Raw genomic sequence first — 21,158 nt, 5'->3', positions numbered from 1 at the left:
TCTTCTTCCTCTGCTGTTCCTGAATCGAGTTCTCAAAGTACTTTTGTGGTTTGGTGTGTGTGTGTGTGTATCTGAGTGTGTGTGGGTTTTTTGTTTGCATGTTTGTGTGATTGAGAGTGTCTAGGTGTTTGTGTATAAAATGTACATCAAAAGCATTTTTTGTTGCCGTTAAATAATAATAGTTTTTTTTTATCAATTTTCATTTTTTTTTGTTTTTGTCGTTTTGTTTTAGTAAGTAGTTTTTTTATAGTTTAAATAGTTGTTAAATTTAAAAACGAGTTTATCACACCTTAAACGTTATCAGTACTTGGCACAACTTACAACACAAAAAAGTACTTTTCTCTTTATTCCTTTTCTCTTCTCCCATTAATTGTTCACTTTATGTTTTCTTCCTTCTATTATTTTAGTTTGCCCAAAAAGCAAAGCTAAATTTCAACCTTCTTAGATGTTTTCCGAAGGGGAAAGCTGCACAAAGAAGTGTCCGGGCGTGTGTGAGTGTGTGAATTGCAAAATAGTTCCAGGAGAAAATAGATTAAATCGAAATATTGGTAAACATTTTGATGGGACTGTACCCCAGAACGCTGGTACACTGTCCGCAATGGCGTCGACTGTATTTAGGCACTGCCAACGGTCAGGACTGTCGAAGAAATAGATAATTACAGAAGTTCTCACACACACACATGCCAAAGAAGATAACTGGTCCACTTTTGATGTGTTTTCCCCTTCTCTTTTGGGGTTGAAATCACGTTTGCTCTTGCCAAACATTCTCACTTTTTTCCGCTTTTATGTAGGTTTCTTTCCTTCCTAACCGTTCTCATTAAATGCTTTAATAACGATATAAAATAGCCTCTAAATACTAAAAAATAATTTCGTTTCTGCTGTTCACTTTCCGTTCTCGACATTCATTCCCCAAATTACAACTCTTTCGTCCTCCTCCGTCACTATCGTGATCTTTATCTTTATCTTTATCCCTATCCATATCTTTGTCTTCGTTTTCAACGTTTCAACGCGCACGCTAACTCACAAGTTCTCAGTTTTCCGTTCGTTTCGTTATTTTATGTTTTGTTTTATAGTCGTATTATGTGGTATTATATCATGTTTAACCCCCATCGAAATAAACCAGAGCTATAGCTTAAATAAATCCTCTTTCCTTCTCCTTCTCGCCTCGCCTTGCCTCGATCTGATCTGACTTTTCTTTGATTCAGCATTTGGAATAATAGTTTTCATTTCTTTGTTCTTTCTTTCTCTCTTCTTCGAATCATCCTCCTTTCAGCCGGGAAATCTTTTAGAAAAATTCCTCACTTTCGTTCTTTATAAATATTGTTATTTTAAGCATAGTTCCACATCTCTATATATATCTATATATATGTATATGTATAGGTCTTTGTATTGACAACTTTGGACATTTTTCCATAGAAAAAAAATAAAAAAAATATAATTATAATTATAATAATCAATTAGAATAATTATTGTTATAAAAAAAGGGGACAAAAATGATTAGATTTGTATATATATAAATATAAATATATCTATAGATATACATATATAGATTCTCAAGTATAACAAAACAAAATGTCACGCATTTTCAACATATACATATATATAATCGCATATATATATAGTGGCTTGATTCCCGTATATATAGATCAATGTTAATGCCTAGCAACATTCTTATATACACTTCCCATTCTATCTGCATCTGTTTATCCTCCTACAGCTGCTCCTCATGCTCCTGCTCCTCGTACATCCATCCCATCCCTCGATTTCCTCAGTTGAATCTGTTTTAGTTTCAGTTTCAGTTGGTCTGGCATATGTATATTATCTGGGTGGGGAGTTCGACCCGAAACTTTAGTCGCATGGGGCTTTGGTGGGTGATTGATTGATTGGTTTGTTTGTTTGATTGGTTGCTGTGTGATTTGATTGGATTGGGATTAGGCTTTCGCTTGTGGACAAACCGTTCCTAAAAGATATTCTCTGTCTGGTAAGATTTATGATCGAAATTGGTTTGCTTGCTTTCTTTCTGCTTTAGTTTTCTTAGATGATATGCCTTTTCCAAAGTTGAAATCATTTTCTTTTGTTTGCTTGTTCTGGTTGGTATTTTTTTTTCTGGTTGGTATTTCTTTCTGGTTTTTCTTTCTCTGATCCTTCAATTCTCAATTTTCTGTTTTGTTTTTTCTTCGTTAAATCTTTCTTTCGCTTACACACTAACGTTAATGTTTAGGTTTCTCGACATTCGTTTTTATATTTTATTTTTATTTCATTTCTGTTTAGCTCATTTGTAGGATATCTATTCATTATGAATGTTCTTTGTTTGTTTTTTTGTGTTTTTTTTTTTCTTTTTGCTTTGTTTTTTCTTTTTGTAGAAGATAATGCACTTACATTGAGGTATTTTAATTACTTTTTCAATCTTCTCCATCAAAGTTCTTCTTGTGTTTTGCTTCCCTTTGTTTCTTCTTAAAAAGAGCAAGGAAAATGTGATATTTCAAAAAATTGGGCTGCCCCTAAGCTTGTACACGCTGCTTGCTGGCCTAAAATGCTTCTTGAATTTGTCTCCAAAAATGTTGTTCTTCTTTGTCTTTGTGATTTTTTTGCGCTTTTCCACAAAAATGCTTTTTGCCACTCAAAAGTTTTCATCTTGTTGCTTGTTTTTTTGACCGAAATGTTTTTTTTTAGTTTGTTTTGTTTTTGGTTTGCCGAAATGTTGATTTTTCTTTTTAGTTTTTATTTCTTTTGGGTGCCTGAATATAACAGTTTCTCTCTTTCTTTCTCATCTGTCTGTCGCTGATGCAAGTGTTATACAAACAAAAGGGTTGGGCTGGTTGGGGCTTCGGGTTTGGTTTGATTTGATTTGATTTGTTCTGGTTTGTTACATTAATTCTATGGAATAGCTACTAGTACTTGTAAGATTTACGTTAATTATTAGTTAATAGGTAATAGATGATGCCTTAAAACATCACAGAATCGGGCTATTGCAGTTGCTATATGTAGTATGTATGAATGCTTTTGGCTTGATTGTTGATTGTAGTTTAGTTTGATTGTTTGCTGCTCGGGATACAGTTACTTGGATTGCGGTTTCATTAGCTATGGCTTGTGATACTGTTCAGCTGCTCTCTACTGTATTACTGTGCTACTGTTCTACTTCCCTACTGATCTACAGCTGCAGTTCTCAGCTAAGTTTGAACCACATTAAATGCACTCTTCAGTTTGATTTTTTTGTGATTTTATGTGGGGGTTTTGGATTTTGGATTGGGTCTATGTCTATCTGTCTATATTTTCTGTGTGGTGTCCCATCCATGTATAACAGCTTGTCTCTCTCATACACGCTCAAACGTTATAACGTAACACTTAATGTAACGTAACGTAACGATCAACTTTTCTTCGTTCGATTAAAAAAAATTAACATTTCAGCACCGTTATTTCATTTCTAGTTAGTTTCTTTCACTTTCGTTTCGTTTCGTATTCGTATTAACTTTTTTTTGTTTTGTTTCTTTTGTTTTCATTTCAAGGCAAACACATTACAATAGTTTTCTTTAACACTTATTCCTCGCTTGCTGTCGCTTTCGCTTTCGCTCTAGCTCTAGCTCTCGCCCTCTAGTCGCGTCTGTCTGCTTCTATTCTCCTCCTCTAAGTATAATCAACAATTCTTGTAACTTTTTTGCCACACACAAACAAACAAAAAAGAGCTATCAATGCAAACAACTTTCTCTTGCAGGCATCGACAAGACTATTTTACAGCTGTACAGTACAGTTAAACATTGCTCTCGCTCTAGGCATTAGCGGGAAATCATATCCCCTGCTAATGCTTTGCTCACTCCATCCTTTCATCCATTACATCAATTACAATGGCAGCTCCTTACTATATTGTATACATTAGATAGTTTTCTTTTCTTAGTTTGTTTTTAGTAGGGGTTGCAGTAGTTATATGTACTATGTACAACTGTTGTTGGGCGTAACAGCTACATCGACATTGTATAGTATAACTGTTACACTTTCCTGGCGTGCATTTTGCTTTGCTTTTCATTTCTTGTGTTTTTCTTTTTTAGTTTTTCTCTGCTGTTCTGTTCTTATCTGTCCTGTTTAAATATGCTTTGAATGTTTAGTTTTTATTTTGTTTTGGTTACAATAATGTGTACAATAATTTCTGTTTTAATTGTTGTCCAAACAAAACAAACTTTACTCTTCTGCTCTTTACTATTTCGATCTTCCTTTTCTCATCTTGCTTTCCATCGGCTTTCAATTCTTGTTTTTGGCTTAAATGTAAGATTACTAAATGCTCGTTTTTAAAAAAAAAATAATTAAGAATTAACTTGTTATAATTAAATATATTTAAAAAAAATATAACGCATACACTGCTCAATTTTTGCTTTTCATTTTGCTTCTGCTTCTGCTTTCGCTTTCGCTTTCGCGTTCACTTTCTGCTCTTCCTTCATGCACACCATTCTGTATGGATGGGGGAAGAGGGGTGTGTGGTGGTAGAATGTGTTCAACGTTGGACTTTGTGCTGTTGTCGAGTATTTTTGTTGGATGAGGAAAACCTCCTTCAGATATCTGTTATATCTGTTATATACGGGGACACACAGCACAAAGTGGGGGGAAGGGGCATCACTTTTTTTCTTTCAACTTAAGAATTTTGCTTTATTTCGTAGCATGATTTTTTTTGGGATGGTTTTTAGTTGCATTCCCAACTGTTATACACTGTTATAAGCTAGGAAGAAAATCTTTCACGCGACGATTTCGACCTGTTTCTTTCTCTGTTTCTATTTCTGTTTGCGGATCGGTCGCCTGTGCCAGCACGAAGGTGGCGCCTATGGTTGGCTGTGGTTGTGATTGTGGTATGCCATGGGTATGGGTATGGGTATGGTATGGTATTGGTTTGTAATTTTGTGAGCCGAGGATCGGAGGTAGTATTCATGGTAGTAGTAGTAGTATTAGTTGTGGTAGTAGTAGTACATAAAAAAGAAAACCCTGCCTTGGCTATTGCTGGATATCGATGGCTGCTGGTTGCATCCTCCAATTGGTGTTGTGGCTGTTTGCTGTTTGATTTTGCTGGTTGCGGCGCTACATCTTCTCCTTCCTCCTCGTTCCCAATGATTTGTTTTGCTTACTGCTTCTTACTGCTGAGAGCTCGCCAGCTGCTGCTGGGAGGCGGCCAGAGTTTCATTGCTGCCGCTCAGTGGTGGCGACGCTTGCTGCTGCAATTGGTGCGAGGTCGCTGCCGATGACGCCTGCTGCTGCTGTTGCTGCTGATGATGGGCAGGCGGCGTCGATGACGACGACGACGCCGACACAGATTGGTGATGCGATTGCTGCGGCAAAGGCTGCTGCTGCAACGTTGGCGAAAGTTGCTGCTGCTGCTGTTGCTGAAGCTGCTGGGATCCACTGGTCGCAGCACCGGCTAAGCTCAGTTGCTGTTGTTGCAGTTGTTCTTTGGCAGCTTTCTGTTTCTTGGTCACTGGCGGCGGATTCGTCGACAGCATCATGGCCCGGATGCGACGCTGGGCGGACTGCAATGATAAATGGGGATGGATTTCACTCTGGCTCCACGGCTCCTTTCTTGCACAGCCACTCACCTGTACGCTGTAGAATGGCCCAATGATGTGAACGGGCGTCTCCTCATCACCGCCAGCTGGCGGGGCCAAGGCATGCTCTGGCAGCTTGATGACACTGCCCGTCACGCGCTGCAGCTCGCGCACATTCTGACCACCCTTGCCGATAATACGACCGACCTGTGTGTGTGTGTGAGTGTGTGTTTAAAGTGTGTGTCAATTAGCTAAAGGGAATCAAGGGCCTACCTGAGAGCTGGCCACAAGCAATTCAACCGTTAGACGAACATCATCGGTGCCGCACATGAAACCCTCTTCGCGCATCTTCTCAAATATCATGTACTGCGCCTTCCACTGACCCTCAGGTGTGCCAACAATCGTCACTTTACGTTCCGTTTGTTGGTCCAGCGGCTTGTCGGCATCGAGGGGTGCAATTTTAAGGGATGCATTCGAGAATCGCATTATGCTCCGGATATGGGAGCCCTTGGTGCCGATGATCGCACCAACGGCATTGTTCGGTATATAGAGATATGTCGTCTCCTGCAGATCATTGGGGAAGACGGGCGGCACCACGCTGGCCGGCGTCTTGGACATGGCAAAGCTCTGACACGATGGGAATGGCATGCTTGTGTTAAAGACCATGCCATTGCCGGGTGTCGACATCATTGCCATGGGATGGAGGCCGGGGAACATGAGGCTCTGCGGTGCCATCGCCTGCAGGTCATTCTCGTAGCTCTGGCGCAGTTTGGTGCTGATCTGGTTCTCGGCCCGCGACATATTCTCGATCAAACCCTTCACCGTGATGATGCGCTCCAGATTGAAGCTGTTAATGTCATTGATCGAACTGACGGTGATCTTCGTGTCAGTGTCCTGCATGATCCGCTTGATGGTGTTTCCGGACTTTCCAATGATCCTTCCAATCAGATTGTTATGGGCCAGTATCTTCAGGCAGATTTCACTGTGGAATGGAGTGAGGAGTGCATAGAGAAACAAAATGAGTATGAGAGACATAAATGCCATTGATCAGTGCTCACCCCTTATTCGTAGAGAGGGCCTCCTGTTGCATCACCTCCAGAATGCGCTTGCAGGCATTGGTGCAGTTCTCTGGATTTCCATAGATCGTGATCGACTTCTCCAGGGAGCCGACATTCTCCTTGCGATGCACATCCACACGAGCACGACTCTGCTGTGTGATTGTCCTGATCGTGCTGCCCTGTCGTCCGATAATGGCCCCAACCATTTCACTCTGGACGAGAACGCGCAGCGGAAAGTCAGCCTGACGTCCGGGTCCTGGCATTCCAGGGTACGGATTGCGCTGATTGCGCTGACTGCGACGCTGGTTTTTATCCAGTTGCTCGCAATGGAGCTTGTTGCCCTCAAATTCGACTCCGTTCAGGCCGCCAGCAGCTCTGTGGAATGGGAAGGGGTTTTTGTTTTGTTTGAGAAGAGTTGATTAGTGGGCGTTTCGCATAGAGGGGATAAATAGTGGAGATGTTGAGATCGGGGTTGGTTTTCATTTGCTAAACATTGAACAACAGAAAGAGGATCGCCCTCCCAACACACACGCCCACGCACACACAATCCCAGCCCGCCAGCTCTCTCTTTCTCTGTCTCTCTCTCTCTCTCTTTAGAAAATATATCCAGGCTTAACACCGATATTCACCGAGAGGTTTCAGCTATAAGTATGCATATTTTTGCTTTTGTGCTCAATAAAGTTCCCCGATGTTAAGCCAGGATCTGTTTGGGTTTGGGGGTCGATTGGGGTCGGTTTTTGTTTTTGGGTTTGGGTTTTGGTTTTGGTTTGGGGGTATATACCTTTGCGCCTGCTCAGGGTTTTCGAATGTAATATGTACTGTTTGAGTAGATTGGTCCTTACTAGAAATAGCTTCGCATTGTTTCACGATGCCGAAGGGCTTCAGTAGCGGTTCGATGTCTTCGAAACGTGTTTGCATCGGTATGCCGCTTATTAAGAGTTTTGATGTCGTAACACTGCGAAGAAAATGGCGTGAAAAAAACACACACACGGTGAAAACAAAACAAAAAAAAAAGAGAGAAAAAACGAAAACAAAAAAGTAGTAGTAATTGTAGTAGGTAGTAGTAGTAGTAATAGTAGTAGAAATAGTAGTAAACCGAAAACACACCAGAAGAAAAAAAAACAGTTAACACAAAACACAAAAGAACAAAAGGAGTGATGAGAAGGGATCGTAGGATAGGGACATTAGCAGTAGAAAATGAGCAAGGAAGGGGGGAAGGAAGAGGGAGGGAAATTAAGTAAATGAAATGGCATGAAAGGATAACGGTAATGCTATAAATATAGCAGCGTCACGGCAAAAGCACGACACATTAAAGAGAGCGACAGATAGTAGCAGAGAGAGAGAGAGCGAGAGAGAAAGCCAGAGTTGTAGCAGCGCAAGTAACATCTAGAATTTAGCATTTTTAGGAGTACTTGTGCATGTGTGTGCGTCTGTGTGAGATGACCAGGGCTCGGCACGGCCCTATCTGTTGTACATAGGACAAGGCTCTGCCGCGGCGCTGCCTCTCACGTACACGCGTATCGCAGTGATTCGTACAAATACATTGAAATGTTCCGTTTTGCGTGCGTCTTTACATTGTATGGGTGCCGAGCCCTGCACTAAATTTAGTACCAAAGGGAGATCACGATCCACTCACACGAATAGACAAGTCACACACACACACGCTCAGGGCTGGCAGGGAACAAGCGCACTACAAAAAACACCCAAAGTAACGGTCGATACTAAACAGCTCACGCAGCAAGTTTTTTTTTTTGCTAATTACACACATACAAACATGTACATACATAGATCACACGCGAAAGGAGCATCACAAAAAACACACACATACATTATTACATGTAAAAGAGACATCAACCGGCATTTTGTTTTACTAAAATTTGGCGGCAAAAAAGCCTCAATCCATGGCGCGTGGGCTGGGTGTGTGTGTGTGAATGTGTGCTAGCAGTAAGTACAAGCCTAAAAAACATACAAAATCCAAGCACATTTTACAAGCCAAACGAGCACGTGAGAAAGTGACTTACAAATAAGTACAAACATATGGGATGAATGGGAAAGGATACCGATGTTAAACAGAGAGAGTACTAATAATTATGCAAACTACATGGACAGGAGATGGGAGGGATGCGGGGGACCCTCCCAATACGCCCAACAGCTACGTTACATTTACCTGTGGCACACGAACTCCGTCGAACTTTCAGTATATTGATAAGCATCGTTAACGGTATAAACATAATAATAGGCCATGCCCTTATGCCAAATCGCCATATCAAAAGCCTCCACCATTATCAAAAAAACCACAAACTTAGAAACCGATAGAGCGAGTCGAGTTTTCAAAATCAAATGAACGAAAAATCTCTTGGAATCTGGTGACCAACTCTCAAGTACTGTAGTTCTACTTCTGCCGCTGCGGCTGCGGCGCCGAAACTTTTTTCTCGTCTCCTTCTTCTTGTAGCTTATGAGCTCGCGGTCGTCAAATCGTTGTTGTTTTTGTTCGACAGCTGGCGAGTGGCAAGCCAGATACACAGCTTGTGAGAGAGAGCGAGAGCAGGCATTGAATGCCGCCTCACATTCATATGGTACATGTTCTACATATTTTTTGTATTCTCCTTTTGCTACTGATATTCTAACGCGTCTTCTTTGGCTGCTGCATCTCCCCTACACCCCAACGCACCAATCCAAATCCATCGACCAGCGACACCGGCGACAGACGACGCGTATGGGAATGAGGAATGAGAATAAAGGATGGCAATGGCAAAAAGCGACGCCTGGAATGTTGCACATTTAATATCGTGTTTATTTTTCTTGGAAAAAATTTCATTCCAGTCGGCGACCCGACCGAAGTCGCCGCCAACAACAAAAATATCCAAAAATGGAGAGAGAGAGATCAAATGGGAAGCAACAGACAAGAAGGAGGAGCACATTTTCGTTTGTTTTTTAATTAAAATGTTTGATTTTGAATTAATCAGTACTTCTGCCATTGGAAGTTTGATTCCTTAAACTGTATAAACCTCTCAAACTTTCTCTCTGAAACTATAGGAATAGACACCCGGCAAAGTAAGCGAGGAAAATAAAGGCCAAAGAAAGATCTGTAGAGCATTCCATCCTCCCGCATTCCATTCCCATTTACCACACCCCCTCCCAGGCAAACTATTGACCATCGAGATCTAATTTTTCGCTCCCATTCCGTCATTGCCGTTTTGTTTTTTCCTTTTGCGCTGCATTTCTCAGGCGGCGACGGCTGTGGCTGTGCAGCACTCGCTCCGCCGGTTCAGGCTATATGGAGTTTTCAGTTTTTCTTTTCGCCGGAATTCCAGGCGAATTCAGCAGCGCTTGCTGTTTTACATTGTATTGCTCTCTCTCTCTTTGCTGGAATCTGATCTCCCGCCCGTTTCAACCAGTGGGGTATTCTGCTAGTCTGGCCTGGCTGCCTCCAGCTATGTATAGATGAATGTAACTGTAACTGCTGAGCATGCGTCACGTCTACAGACCCAGCCACAGCCTCTGCATGAATATGCATGCAAATTTCATGTTGCAGTTCGTTGACGTTGATACCAGCAGAGCAGCGACCGCAGTGCACGTCCAATGAGAATGCTCCATTCGCTTTCTCTCTTTCTCCCAGCGCCCAGCAGCGCAGTCATTAACCAGTCTCTGTTGCATTTCACCTTTCCTGCGTTACTTGTTGTTTGTTGCTCTGGGCTCTTCTTCTTTTCTATTTCTTTTTAACAACATGTGAATGATTCGAAGTAAATGACCCCCATGAGGTCATAGGGAGAGAGAGAGAGAGAGAGTTTTTTTGCCGTTTTTCCGTTTCAATTCGAGATACTTCTCTGCCTACCCATTGATGATAATAACTACCACAATAACTACTTACTTCTATGAAAAGAGGTAGTCAGGGATGGTTCCCCTAAGCAAATTCTTTTGAAAGACCTAAATTGTACCACTTCTCTCCCTCATAATCCCCACCCACCATCATGTCTTCGATTGACGTGAATTAAACATCGAATGACGTTGATTTTGTGTAATTTGACGTCATTCGATATAAATGACACGACCAGAAAGCATTCGCCTTGAGCGATATTTGTATTTTTTACAATGAAATACTAAAGAGACAACAATGTCGCGCAAAGTGACAGCAACACTCAATGCAAGGAGCGAATTTACTATGAAGAGTGCACATCCCTCTAAAATGTTTCAACTTTGTCCAACATTTTTAAATATATGTATTTATACAGATCAGCTGTGGGCAAAACTTTCTCGATTTAACAAGTTAATCCAACTAAATGGCATACAGTAAAAAAGTAATGAGGGGTAGCCACCGGTTGGCTTGTAATTCACCGGTAAATAGCCGGCTGCCTGGTACATCAGGGGTGCCCTCTTACTCCACCCTCCCCCCCCCCCACACACAATCAATACAGACGGAGCACCGCAGTCACTAACAGGGCGCCGTTGTGTATTTTTTACTTTGCCTCTGCCTTTATCTCTTTCGTACATACATACATATGTATGCACATATGTATGTGCTCAATGCAGTCACAAACACACGCATCCGACTCTGCTGCTGCTCTCTTGGTGCGTGTGTGTTTTACTTTGCTTTCTTTCTTCCCTTTTTGTTGTTCTGTCTGTCGTGTTTTTTGTCTTTTTATAATTTTTATGAATGAAAAACTCTGAAATCTGCTTTTGACGCAGCCCGAGTGGCTTTTTATTGCAACTTTATTTCTGTGTCTTGCTTGGCGGACGCCCACAAACACGTGAACACATGCACATATAAACTGATGCATGTTTGCATGTTCCATGGCTGTGTTGGGACGCGTGAGCAAGTGTGAGTGTGCTTCTTGTGTTCTATTTTCATTGCATTCCACAAGTTGCTGTTGCGATTGTGGTGCAGTTATATAGATAGAGAGAGAGAGAGAAGTAACGCTAGTTTTTTTATTATTTGCAGAGCTTATCTATTCCCCTCCCTACGCTTTATTACACTTGGCAAAAAACTGCATGAAAAGAATTTGTTTTGTCAGAGAAACAATAAAAACAACTCGTTTCCCCTGAGTGTAGAGAGCCAGCCAAAGCAGCAGCAAAAGCAGCAGCGCTTTGACCTAAATTGGTGCTGCCTGCTCCCCCCCATTGCATTTTCCATGCACATATTGTAATGTTTGTACAGTGGAACTTCTCGCTGCACAGTGACGCACTTGTTGCAGATTAGTAGAGTGTGTTTCTCAAAGAAGATTCAAAACATAATAAACGTAAACATAAAACATTGGTAATTTTAGGAGAAATATCTTAGCTGCATTGGCATGTCAAACATTTATTGATTTTAAGGTGGACACACTGTAATTTTAATCCTACCACAATATACATATGTATGTATGTATGTACATACATTTGTATGCGCATATCTATGACCAATTTGTTCTATTTTATGGACACATTCACATTGCTGCTTTTCCCACTGCCGTGCCTCATTATTTCTGTTTTTTGTTTTGCGAGTGGTACGAGTATCATCATCATCATCAACATGCAGAAGTGAATGCAAATGACAAAATGGCGAACAAGGAGTGTGTGCTTGGAGTTTGTGGATGAAGGGAAGGAAGGAAGGAAGAGGAGGCTGGTGGTATTCATTGGTTGCAGCCAATACTTGAGCGTACGCTGTGTGCAACAGGGTGGTGCAAGCAGGCGGTGTCGGCGGTGGGCGTGCCACAAAGCTGCCATATGGATACGACAGCGATGAGACCATTGAAAATGGACAAAGAGCGCCACACCAGCAACCAGTCCACGCCAGCAACACCCATCCATATCACAAGCTCGAAAACAAACATTTGCAGATGCATGCATATACTCGTGGTACCCTTTGCCCCTGAAATGCCACTGGGGTATTAGGATTTTAGTCCCCATAAGGATGATATATATACAAATCATAAAATATTCACAGTAGCTTCTACAACGAATTTTTAATGGAATTTATGAGAGAGCTCTATGACAAAATAAAAGCGAGTCCGTTAGGGTATGCAAAGCTTCGCCCTTCGCCTGCGACTTTGGGATTCATTTTAATTTGAACCACATGACAGAATGATGAATGACATTAAGGATACACAGAGAGACTGAGAGAGAGGCGGGGGCAATGGTGAAATTTTCTTTCACTTAAACGGGGATTAATGACCGGACATTCCCCTGTGCCCCAACATACGTACATACATCTGTACATACATAAGTACATATTACATATGTACTTACATATGTATGTATCATCATTCCTGCTACCCTCTCTCATGTTTTTGGCTCGAATTTGTCCGATTAGTTTTACTTGGAATAACTTCACTGATTCTACGATGTTCGGATGCACTTGATCAATGAATGTGCCATATGTATCTTAAAAGTTGTGACCAACACAGTTCCAAGAGTCCCACGCCTAAACTAGGTAACGAAAACAAGTGTGGGAGTGAGTATGAAAATGAGTACACGAATACGGGAGTGGAAATATTATACATATGTATTTATGCATGTATGTAGATATGGTGAGGGGTACATGAATGGTGGGAGGCGGACGGTACACATACAGACGGGAGGGAGGGAGACGGAAAAGGATCCCGACCTAATAAAAACACTCACCGATCCAAGTACCGTATAAATGTTTGTTGTTTTTGTTGATAGAAAACGTTGTTGTTGTTGGGTATATTGTTGTTAATATTATTGTTATTATTATTAAGTCTATTTTGGTTGTTGTGGATGTTGTTGATATTGTTGTTTGGGTGCATCTTTGCTTATTTTTTATTTATGTATTTTTTCGATTTTCGAATATATTGCTTATAATATTATACAAATATTATTTAACTTTTCCAAACTATTATCGTGTGTCGCCAAGGGCCCGCGCCGCTTTTTCCACTTGCACTTCCTGACACCGGTCACTCAATCTGAACGGGGGGGATCGATCGACTACTGGATGTTTCTTTTGGTTCTTTTTTTCGTGTGTCTTTTTCTATTGTCTGTCTATATATCAATTCGCAAATGGGAATAAGCCATAGATAGATAGATTGAGAGAGAAAGAGATAGAGAATGTTAGAAGCACGCTAGAAGTGAGAGGGCATAGCTTTGGTGACGTTTGTGTGGTGCAAGAGCAGCAGTTATTCTACTGCTTCCGCGTTCCATCCTGTCTCTCTCTCTAACTGTTGCTTATCTTTGACAATACTCCATCCACTCTTTAATCTCTCACCTTCCAGCGCTCTCTTTCTCTCGAAAAAAAGCTTTTGCTGATATGACTTTTGTTTTTTTTTTTGCTCAAGCTTTTGTGCTCTCTTTAACGTCTGCCTTCTCTCTTTCAGTCTTCCAGTGATTCTTCTTTAAGCTCTTTCTGGTCCCTCTCCCTCGCTCTCTGCGCTGATTCTTCTAGTTCTTGTTCTTTTTATTATATTTAGTGGTCATGCGTATGGGCTTTAGTTTTCTTTGCGATTCTTTTTGTATCGCTTTTCTTCTATTCCCACAGCATGACTCACATGAACACGACAACCACACAAAGTACACACTCACACACGTACGGAAAGAAAGAGAAGCATATGAAGAGAGAGAGAGGGATTGATCGCCTATCACGCATTAGTGGGACAAGCAGCAGCGCCTCGTCTCGCATCGCCGTGATTGAACCATTTTCTGTTTTCTGATCCGTGATCCGATGTGAAAACGTGTTTGGCTAATTAGCAACAGCCACTACCGCCACATTCTGCAGTTCCCGCAGTAGTCCGGTCTGACCAGGGTTGCCACCATCAACGGCCACAACCAGCACCTGTTACCGTTATATGCACTATGGGAATGAATGCCAGAGACTGCCCAAAGCTGAGGCGTGCAAAGTAGGTCAGTGTCCAACTGCTGCTGCACCACACATGGCACACATGGATTTTTCACCAATTGATTTATTTTCACCGTATGCGGTGCACACCTCTCCAACAACAAAAGAAATGGCACAAAAAGCAAACACACTTAAAACCTTGCAAAATATTGGAAACCAAAATATGAAAATCAGCTCCAACACGGGAGAAGAGACAACACTCTCGTAACTCGTAATGAGGATCGTTAGATAAGAGCTCTTTCTTAATTTCTTGTTCTGCCAAATTCCGACTACCCTAGCAGTTTCTCCCAGCAATAGCAGAAGATGTAACCCGATGAGGAATCTACAAATATGCATACGAATTGGGATTCCAGGAAACAGTTTATATTCTGCCTTCTTCAGCACACAAAACAAAAAAAAACGGAAAACAAATAAATTCCGACTGTTGGGTATCTGAAATGCGGTCTCCAAATGCGCATTGGCCACAAGCGCCTTTGTTTTTCCTTCTCCGATTGGTTTGGTTTCGGTTTTGGACAAATTGGTGGCACAGCAGTTTCTCAAAGACAAAGTTGCGCGAATTCAACATGATCTCTGGGTCTCGCTCTGGCTTTAGCTTTAGCCTTTACTTTCAGATTCTTCTTGGAAACAGTTTATGGGATCATCATTATCATCGACTCGGAGTTGGGTTTGGTTTCCTTTGCCTTATGCCTTATGCTCAACGCAAGGCATTGGGGTTTAGTGGAAAGGCAACGGCAACCAAAAGAGACAGGGAGAGAGAGACAAGAGAGAGATGAGAAAATGCGGCGCCGGCGGAAAGTGGCACACCGGTGTCTGTCATAACGGTATCCAATGCAAAAAGATTTGTTATTTTTGTTTTGTGTGTGATGTTCTTCTCCACTCCACTCCACTCTTCTCTTCTCTTCACTTCTCTTGACATGCCTTGTCTGCTCTTCGGTCCACTCTCCAGCCATAGTTTATACAGCCATATGTATGTGGGTGTCTCTGCATGTTGCTGAACGTGAACGACCGTGCCTGTGTGTTTGTGTGTGTGTTTTTGTAGATAAACGCACGACCACACGACAATCAGAAGAGGAGGAGGGAGAAATAGCAGGCAAATGGGTGGCAAAAACTACGAAATAGCGTGGGCAGGAGAGATTGGGGCTAAAGACACGACACACACTTTTGCTTTTTTTGCGGTTCATTCGTTGCTGCTACTGCTGTTTTTGTTGTTTTTTGCACTATTTTTCGTTTGTTTTAGTGGCAAAAAAAAATATTGAAAAAAAACCGGAATACTGTATCAATCATATTTCCTCTTTAACAAAATTTGTGCCTAAAAGCGAGAGCGCGCACGTAGTGTGGAAATGAAAGAATACGAAAAAATATACATGTATATTCGCATATGTACATAATTTAAAAAAAAGAACCACACGTACACGTAGTACCGACACACACACACACACTCAGTTATATACACACACCAATTGGCTGGCTTATAATATTTTATAATTGTTGCTTTTGTTGTTTCGGTTCTGTTGCTTTTTATTTGTGCAACTACGCCGCGTATTCCGAAAAGACCGGGAGAAAGAGTGAAGAGTGAATGACAAAACAGAAAGACGTAAGCGCTCTGTCGGCTCGGCACGTAACACTCATACGCTACGTCGGAGTTGGAGTTGCGTTGGTTTTGAGCGAGATTGGCCTTCGTGTGGGGAAAAACACTCGTACTAAACCGGAGAGCTCATTTTGCGTTCCGTTATGAGTGCAAGACAGACGTGGGCGCGCGGTCGGTTTGTATACGTAGTGGCCGAGAGTTGCCAGATAGGAGAAAATTACAATAAAATGATCTAACGAAAAAACCTGTTGCACCATTCAAACAACATCGAAAATTCAGCAACAACTTTGCCCTCTGTTATTCACCGGGATTAAAGTCTTTTGGAAAATATAAATATCATTTGATCAGCGAAACCGAAATGCTAAATAGCAGTGTATTCGAAATACTGACTGGCGCTTGCTTTTCACCAAAGAGCAGCAGAAACAGAACCGGCAGGCAGACAGCCCCAGCAGTAGCAGCAGCAGTAGCAGGCAGGCCCCAAAGCAGAATGCGAGAGTGAGCGAAAATGGAATGGTGCGAAGGGGAGGGACGAAAGAGAACAAGACGACGGCGGTGGGCCGAGAGTTGCCGCCAGCAACAGAGCCCCACATAAAGGCGTGAGAGGAGACAGAGAGAGAGAAAGAGAGAGAGAGCGTGGATGAGAAAACAAGCAAGTGGGGAGTGACAGTGAGTGAGTCAAAGTTTCGGAACGAACGAACGCTAATACAACTTCGGTGTCTCGTGTCTCTTTGTATGGGTGTGTGTGTTTTGCGAAAACACAGAGGAGGTAAAGGAGGAGAAATGATGACGGAGAGGCCCCGCAATTAACGTAAACCATAACGTGCTATAACAAAGCGATGCCAGACTGATGGAAAGGGGAGCACAAGATTAGTCCAGTTTTGCGTGAATTTAATTAAATTCAGTTATTTGATTTAAAAATATTTTTCACAAGTATAGTTTTCCAATTATTAATGCTGTAAAATTTCTTTCCCGAAATTTTTATTTGTACTTTTCATTTTTTTAATCCGATCAACTTTTAGGTTCCACTTTTAGGATCCACAAATGCAAGCACCACTCCGGCAACGCTGGCCAATCGTCAAGTGTCACAGAAAGAGCACGAACGTTCTCTTTCAAGATTGTTGCTCTGTTTTGCTCTCGCTCTTGCTCTCTTATGTGAACGATCGGCGTCGTGCATGTGTGTTCGGGTGTGTACGGGCATGTTTTGGCAGTTGTTTTTGCAGGCGGTCGGCGACTCTCTTTCCATTCACGTTCTCTCTGTGTGTTCTCTTCCCACAGCAAAGTGCAGCAACAGATTACGTCACGCCCTGCATGCGTGCATTGCTGCTACCGCCACGCGTGCCTTTGTATGCGTGCGTGTGTGTTTGTTGTTGTGGTTCATGCGGTTGTTTTGGCATGGTATCCGACCCTCGACCCCCGACGCGACCCTGTCGCAACAAAACAAAGACAACAGGAGCGCGCGCGCGCGTCAACTATTTGTTATTTCCGGTCATTGATTGCCTTTACATACATAAAAACATACATATGTACATACATCTATACATTTCTGTGTCGCCACACACATGCATGTGTGATAATTACACGCTTGCCAACACTGTCAGCACCAGCAATACATATTTATTTATGTACATATGTATGTGTGTACATTTGCAACCATATGCTGACCGCAAAGACGCAGCAAAGACCAAGAATATAAAACGCGGCCAGCAAAAGTTGAGTGAATAAAGCGAGAACAACGGTTAAAACAGTTGTAAACAGGCGGCAACAAACCGCTTAACTTATAATACACAAGAGAAGAAGAGAGGGAGAGAGTGTGTGTGAGAGTGAGAGCGGGAGCGGGCACAGAGCTCTGCCCCGCTGCTCATTTCGGAGGTTCAATGGCCTGAACAGCGGCCCTCCTCTCCCCACCTGCCCACACGTTCCCCAACGCTCCCCACTAAAAACCGACCGACCGACGCCGGCCACGTTGATCATGAATTGCTGATAGTGCGACGACGACGACGACGGCAGCAGTAGCAGAAAGAGATCGCGAGTTGTGGTAGCCGCGGAGCCAACCCTTTTTCGCGATTCGCGCGGTGAAATGCTTTCTTCTCCTCGCTCTTCTCCACTCACACAAATAGAGGGAGAGAGTCGAGTCGAGTCGAGTCCTTGTTGCGGATCACTTAATTTCTATGTCCCTACCTGCGTGTCGAGAACACACGCAAGGACACAACAGGAAGAAAAGGGTTGCCTTGCCTGGCTCCCGCGATCACACGCGGCAGGGACTTGCAGCAGCTGCCACTCGCGAAAAGAAAGTGATCGCGCCAGCGAAATAACGGGTATGCTTATGGTATGGCATGGCATGGCTTGGGGATGGGTAAAGAAAGTCCGAGTGTCCTGTGTGGGTAAGAACAGTTGGACGGAGAGGAAACTCGCAAACATCATGATGATGTTCGTTTCATTTCGTTTTAAAATGAAGGAACACCATAGCCACAGCTATCCTAAAACCTTACGAACAGAAAAAGGAGGAAAAGGAAGCCCCGACGACGATGGCAACCCTTCTTCCAAACACACACACAAACAGCGAGAGAGAGAGAGAGAGAGAGAGAGAGAGAGATTCTGCCGACGCAGCCTCCTACTCCTGGGATGTGTGCCCACTGCCTTACTGTCATCGCAACGCATCGGATCGCACCATCTATGCATCTCCAGTCCGGCATGCCTCTCTCTCCCTGCTCAAGTGCCAGTGCCTGTGCCTGTGCCCTATGCCTTCCTTTCCTCTGGCAGCGTATTTTTTGTTTTACTTTTGCTTTTGCTTTTGGTGTGTGTTGAAAAACTAAGCCAGCAGTAACACGAATCTTCAGACACAGATCCAGATGCACACATACTCATCTCTACTCACGTGTGCTGCTGTGTGTGTGTGTGTGTCGTTGTCGCTGTGGAATTCTTGGAAATTTCTAATGAACACAAACTCAAAAAGGAGCACACAAAAATGTAGTTAAACAACAAAGAAACAACAGGCCAAGAATGTGATGCCACTAAGAGAGAGCAAGAACAAGAGCGACTGAGAGAGAGAGAGAGAGAGAGAGCGGAATGCGAGACATGAGAGATGGAGCGCGGGAGAGCAAGAGAGACTTAGCAATCGTTCAACAATTAGATGCCACACGATCGATACCTTGATAAGCGATAACTTTGAAACTGAGAGAGAGCGATATGCAGTGCATCCGATAACGATAACAAACAGCATCTTCATGATCGATATCTGACAATCAAAACTAATTCAAAAAGCGATGCCCCAAGTTATTCCATCTTTTCGCCAGCTTCTTTTCTTTCGGTGTTCTGTGTGTCATTTCCAGATTCGATTCCCACATACGAACTGTGTGTGTGCTGGTGTGTGTCTGATTACAGCATATTGAAATTAGGGCAGGCCAAGACTACCTCTCTCTTCACTCTCCACTCTCTACTCTACCACACTTTGCTCCTACCTGACATCGACACACACACACACACACACACAGAAGAACTCTGTGCTGTGGCCGCCTCCATGGGCTACGCTACCCGCCTACCTGCCCTCACACACAAAAACATTTGCATCCTGTTTGCCTCCAGAGTCCAAAGCAGAATTCGGGTGTCCTTCTGCCCTTCCGCTGGCAAGATCCACCACGAACAATATGGGGCAACAAATACCAACCACAATTCGGGCAGGGCAGCCCAAAATGTAGGTAAGTGTCCGCCGAGTCGACGCGACTCGACTCGACTCTCTGTCCCACTGTCAGAGTAGAGGAGTCCGCAGCGTCTGTCTGTGGCCCCTCCAGTACTTGATTTCATTCAAAACTCTTTGAGTCTCTATAAAGCATGGCGGTCTCTGTTCCTCTTATGCACAGAGAAATAAATCTCTGGAGTGTGATGTGAAACGGGTTTAGAGCGGGCATAGAATCCAAAATAAGATCGATTTATTCCATAGGAGTCGCGGCTATTCCTTCACATTTATTATTCCAGCTATGAAATTGATTCGAATTATTTGTAAGGGTATTTGCCGCTTCGTTTCGTTCTTATTTTCTTGCTAAACAAAGGCGGGGGCGAACGACAGGGTAAGGATTGAGGACGGAGAGTGGAATGAAGGAATGAATGGGTTGCCAAGCAATGGACCAAGGTCAGGCCTCGAAGCACAGCCACAGCTGCCACAGGAGTAGTAGCAGCGGCAGAAATTTGCTTAGATTCTGCCAGGATCTACATAGAACCGAGATCCGAGATCCGAGATCCTACCCCCAAAAAAAACAGAGCTGAGCAGCGAAAATACTCGTTGGCCGCAGAGCCGAAAGGATCCTTCTACTAATTTGACTGTCAATCAAAAGCAAAAGGCGAGCAAGGACGCGGAACAGGAAGCAGCGGCAGCCTCCAGCCTCCTGCCTCCTGCCTGATAATCGATGGGAATCAAATTTGCTTCCAAAAATTTCCCAAAAAAAAAAAAACAAAACAAAAAAACTTCTTAGAAGGGGAGCGAGCGTGCGAGAAGGTGCTCAAACAAGCGCCTAAGTGGCAAGCGATACAAAGATACAACAGATACCCAGATACAAGATGCAACACAGATGCCAGGCATGAAAAAGGGTTGAGCGAGAGCGAGAGAGATTAGATGGGAGGCAGGGTAGATGGACGACAAATTGGCAAACGACTGACGACTGGGCTGGCTCTTCCAGGGCCTCAAAGTCTCGAAGCCTCATTCTCCCCCCTTCTATCCACAGGCGTCACAGGCGTTTGTCTGCCAAGTGAACAAACATTAGATGGACATACAGAAGTACAGATGGAAATATAATGGCAAAAGGATGCCACCAAAGCAGCATCCTTCAAATGTATAATTAAAAATGTTTGAGCACTCGCAGAGAGAGCGAGAGAAGCGAACGCGCTGCGGAAATATGAGAAACGTGTTTCTGCCTAGAAAATACAAAGCAAAAAAAACTCAAAATAAAGAACAGAATTCTGAACAGAAGCTGAGGCCAGTAGGAATCGTGGATGGGGAGGAGGCAAGGGAAAGCCCCTTCTAAACCTAACAAACAAAAAAAAGGCCAAAATCATATTTCCTCCAACTCAAAGCAACAAAAAAAATGTTCCACTGTGGAAACCTGATCATCATATGAGGGGCATACACACACCAAGACACAACAAGTATATGAGAAGATCGCAAAGATACAACA

The 21,158-nt window shown here is 42.9% G+C and overlaps 1 protein-coding gene across 6 annotated transcripts in view; it reads right to left on the bottom strand.

Moving 5' to 3' along the window:
- Positions 1–2,336: 2,336 nt before the first annotated feature.
- The window catches only part of LOC117891633 (insulin-like growth factor 2 mRNA-binding protein 1), a 29,294-nt gene continuing 10,472 nt past the window's right edge, over positions 2,337–21,158 (bottom strand). For 2 of the 6 annotated variants that reach the window (XM_034797220.1, XM_034797212.1), the window contains exons 2-5: positions 6,578–6,952; positions 5,793–6,501; positions 5,571–5,726; positions 2,337–5,504 (exon numbers count right to left, since the gene is read on the bottom strand). In XM_034797220.1, the coding sequence (XP_034653111.1) occupies positions 5,112–5,504; positions 5,571–5,726; positions 5,793–6,501; positions 6,578–6,952 (1,633 nt within the window). In that variant the 3' untranslated portion in view covers positions 2,337–5,111. Of the gene's footprint in view, positions 5,505–5,570; positions 5,727–5,792; positions 6,502–6,577; positions 6,953–7,358; positions 7,533–8,744; positions 8,837–13,177; positions 13,556–15,862; positions 15,973–21,158 lie in introns of those variants that run through there. The other 4 variants (XM_034797180.1, XM_034797187.1, XM_034797196.1 and 1 more) reach the window with 4 other exon arrangements.

The sequence above is a fragment of the Drosophila subobscura genome, chromosome A, assembly GCF_008121235.1.
Source record: "Drosophila subobscura isolate 14011-0131.10 chromosome A, UCBerk_Dsub_1.0, whole genome shotgun sequence".
NCBI classification, from domain to species: Eukaryota; Metazoa; Arthropoda; class Insecta; order Diptera; family Drosophilidae; genus Drosophila; species Drosophila subobscura.
This window is presented reverse-complemented; position numbering and strand designations above follow the sequence as displayed.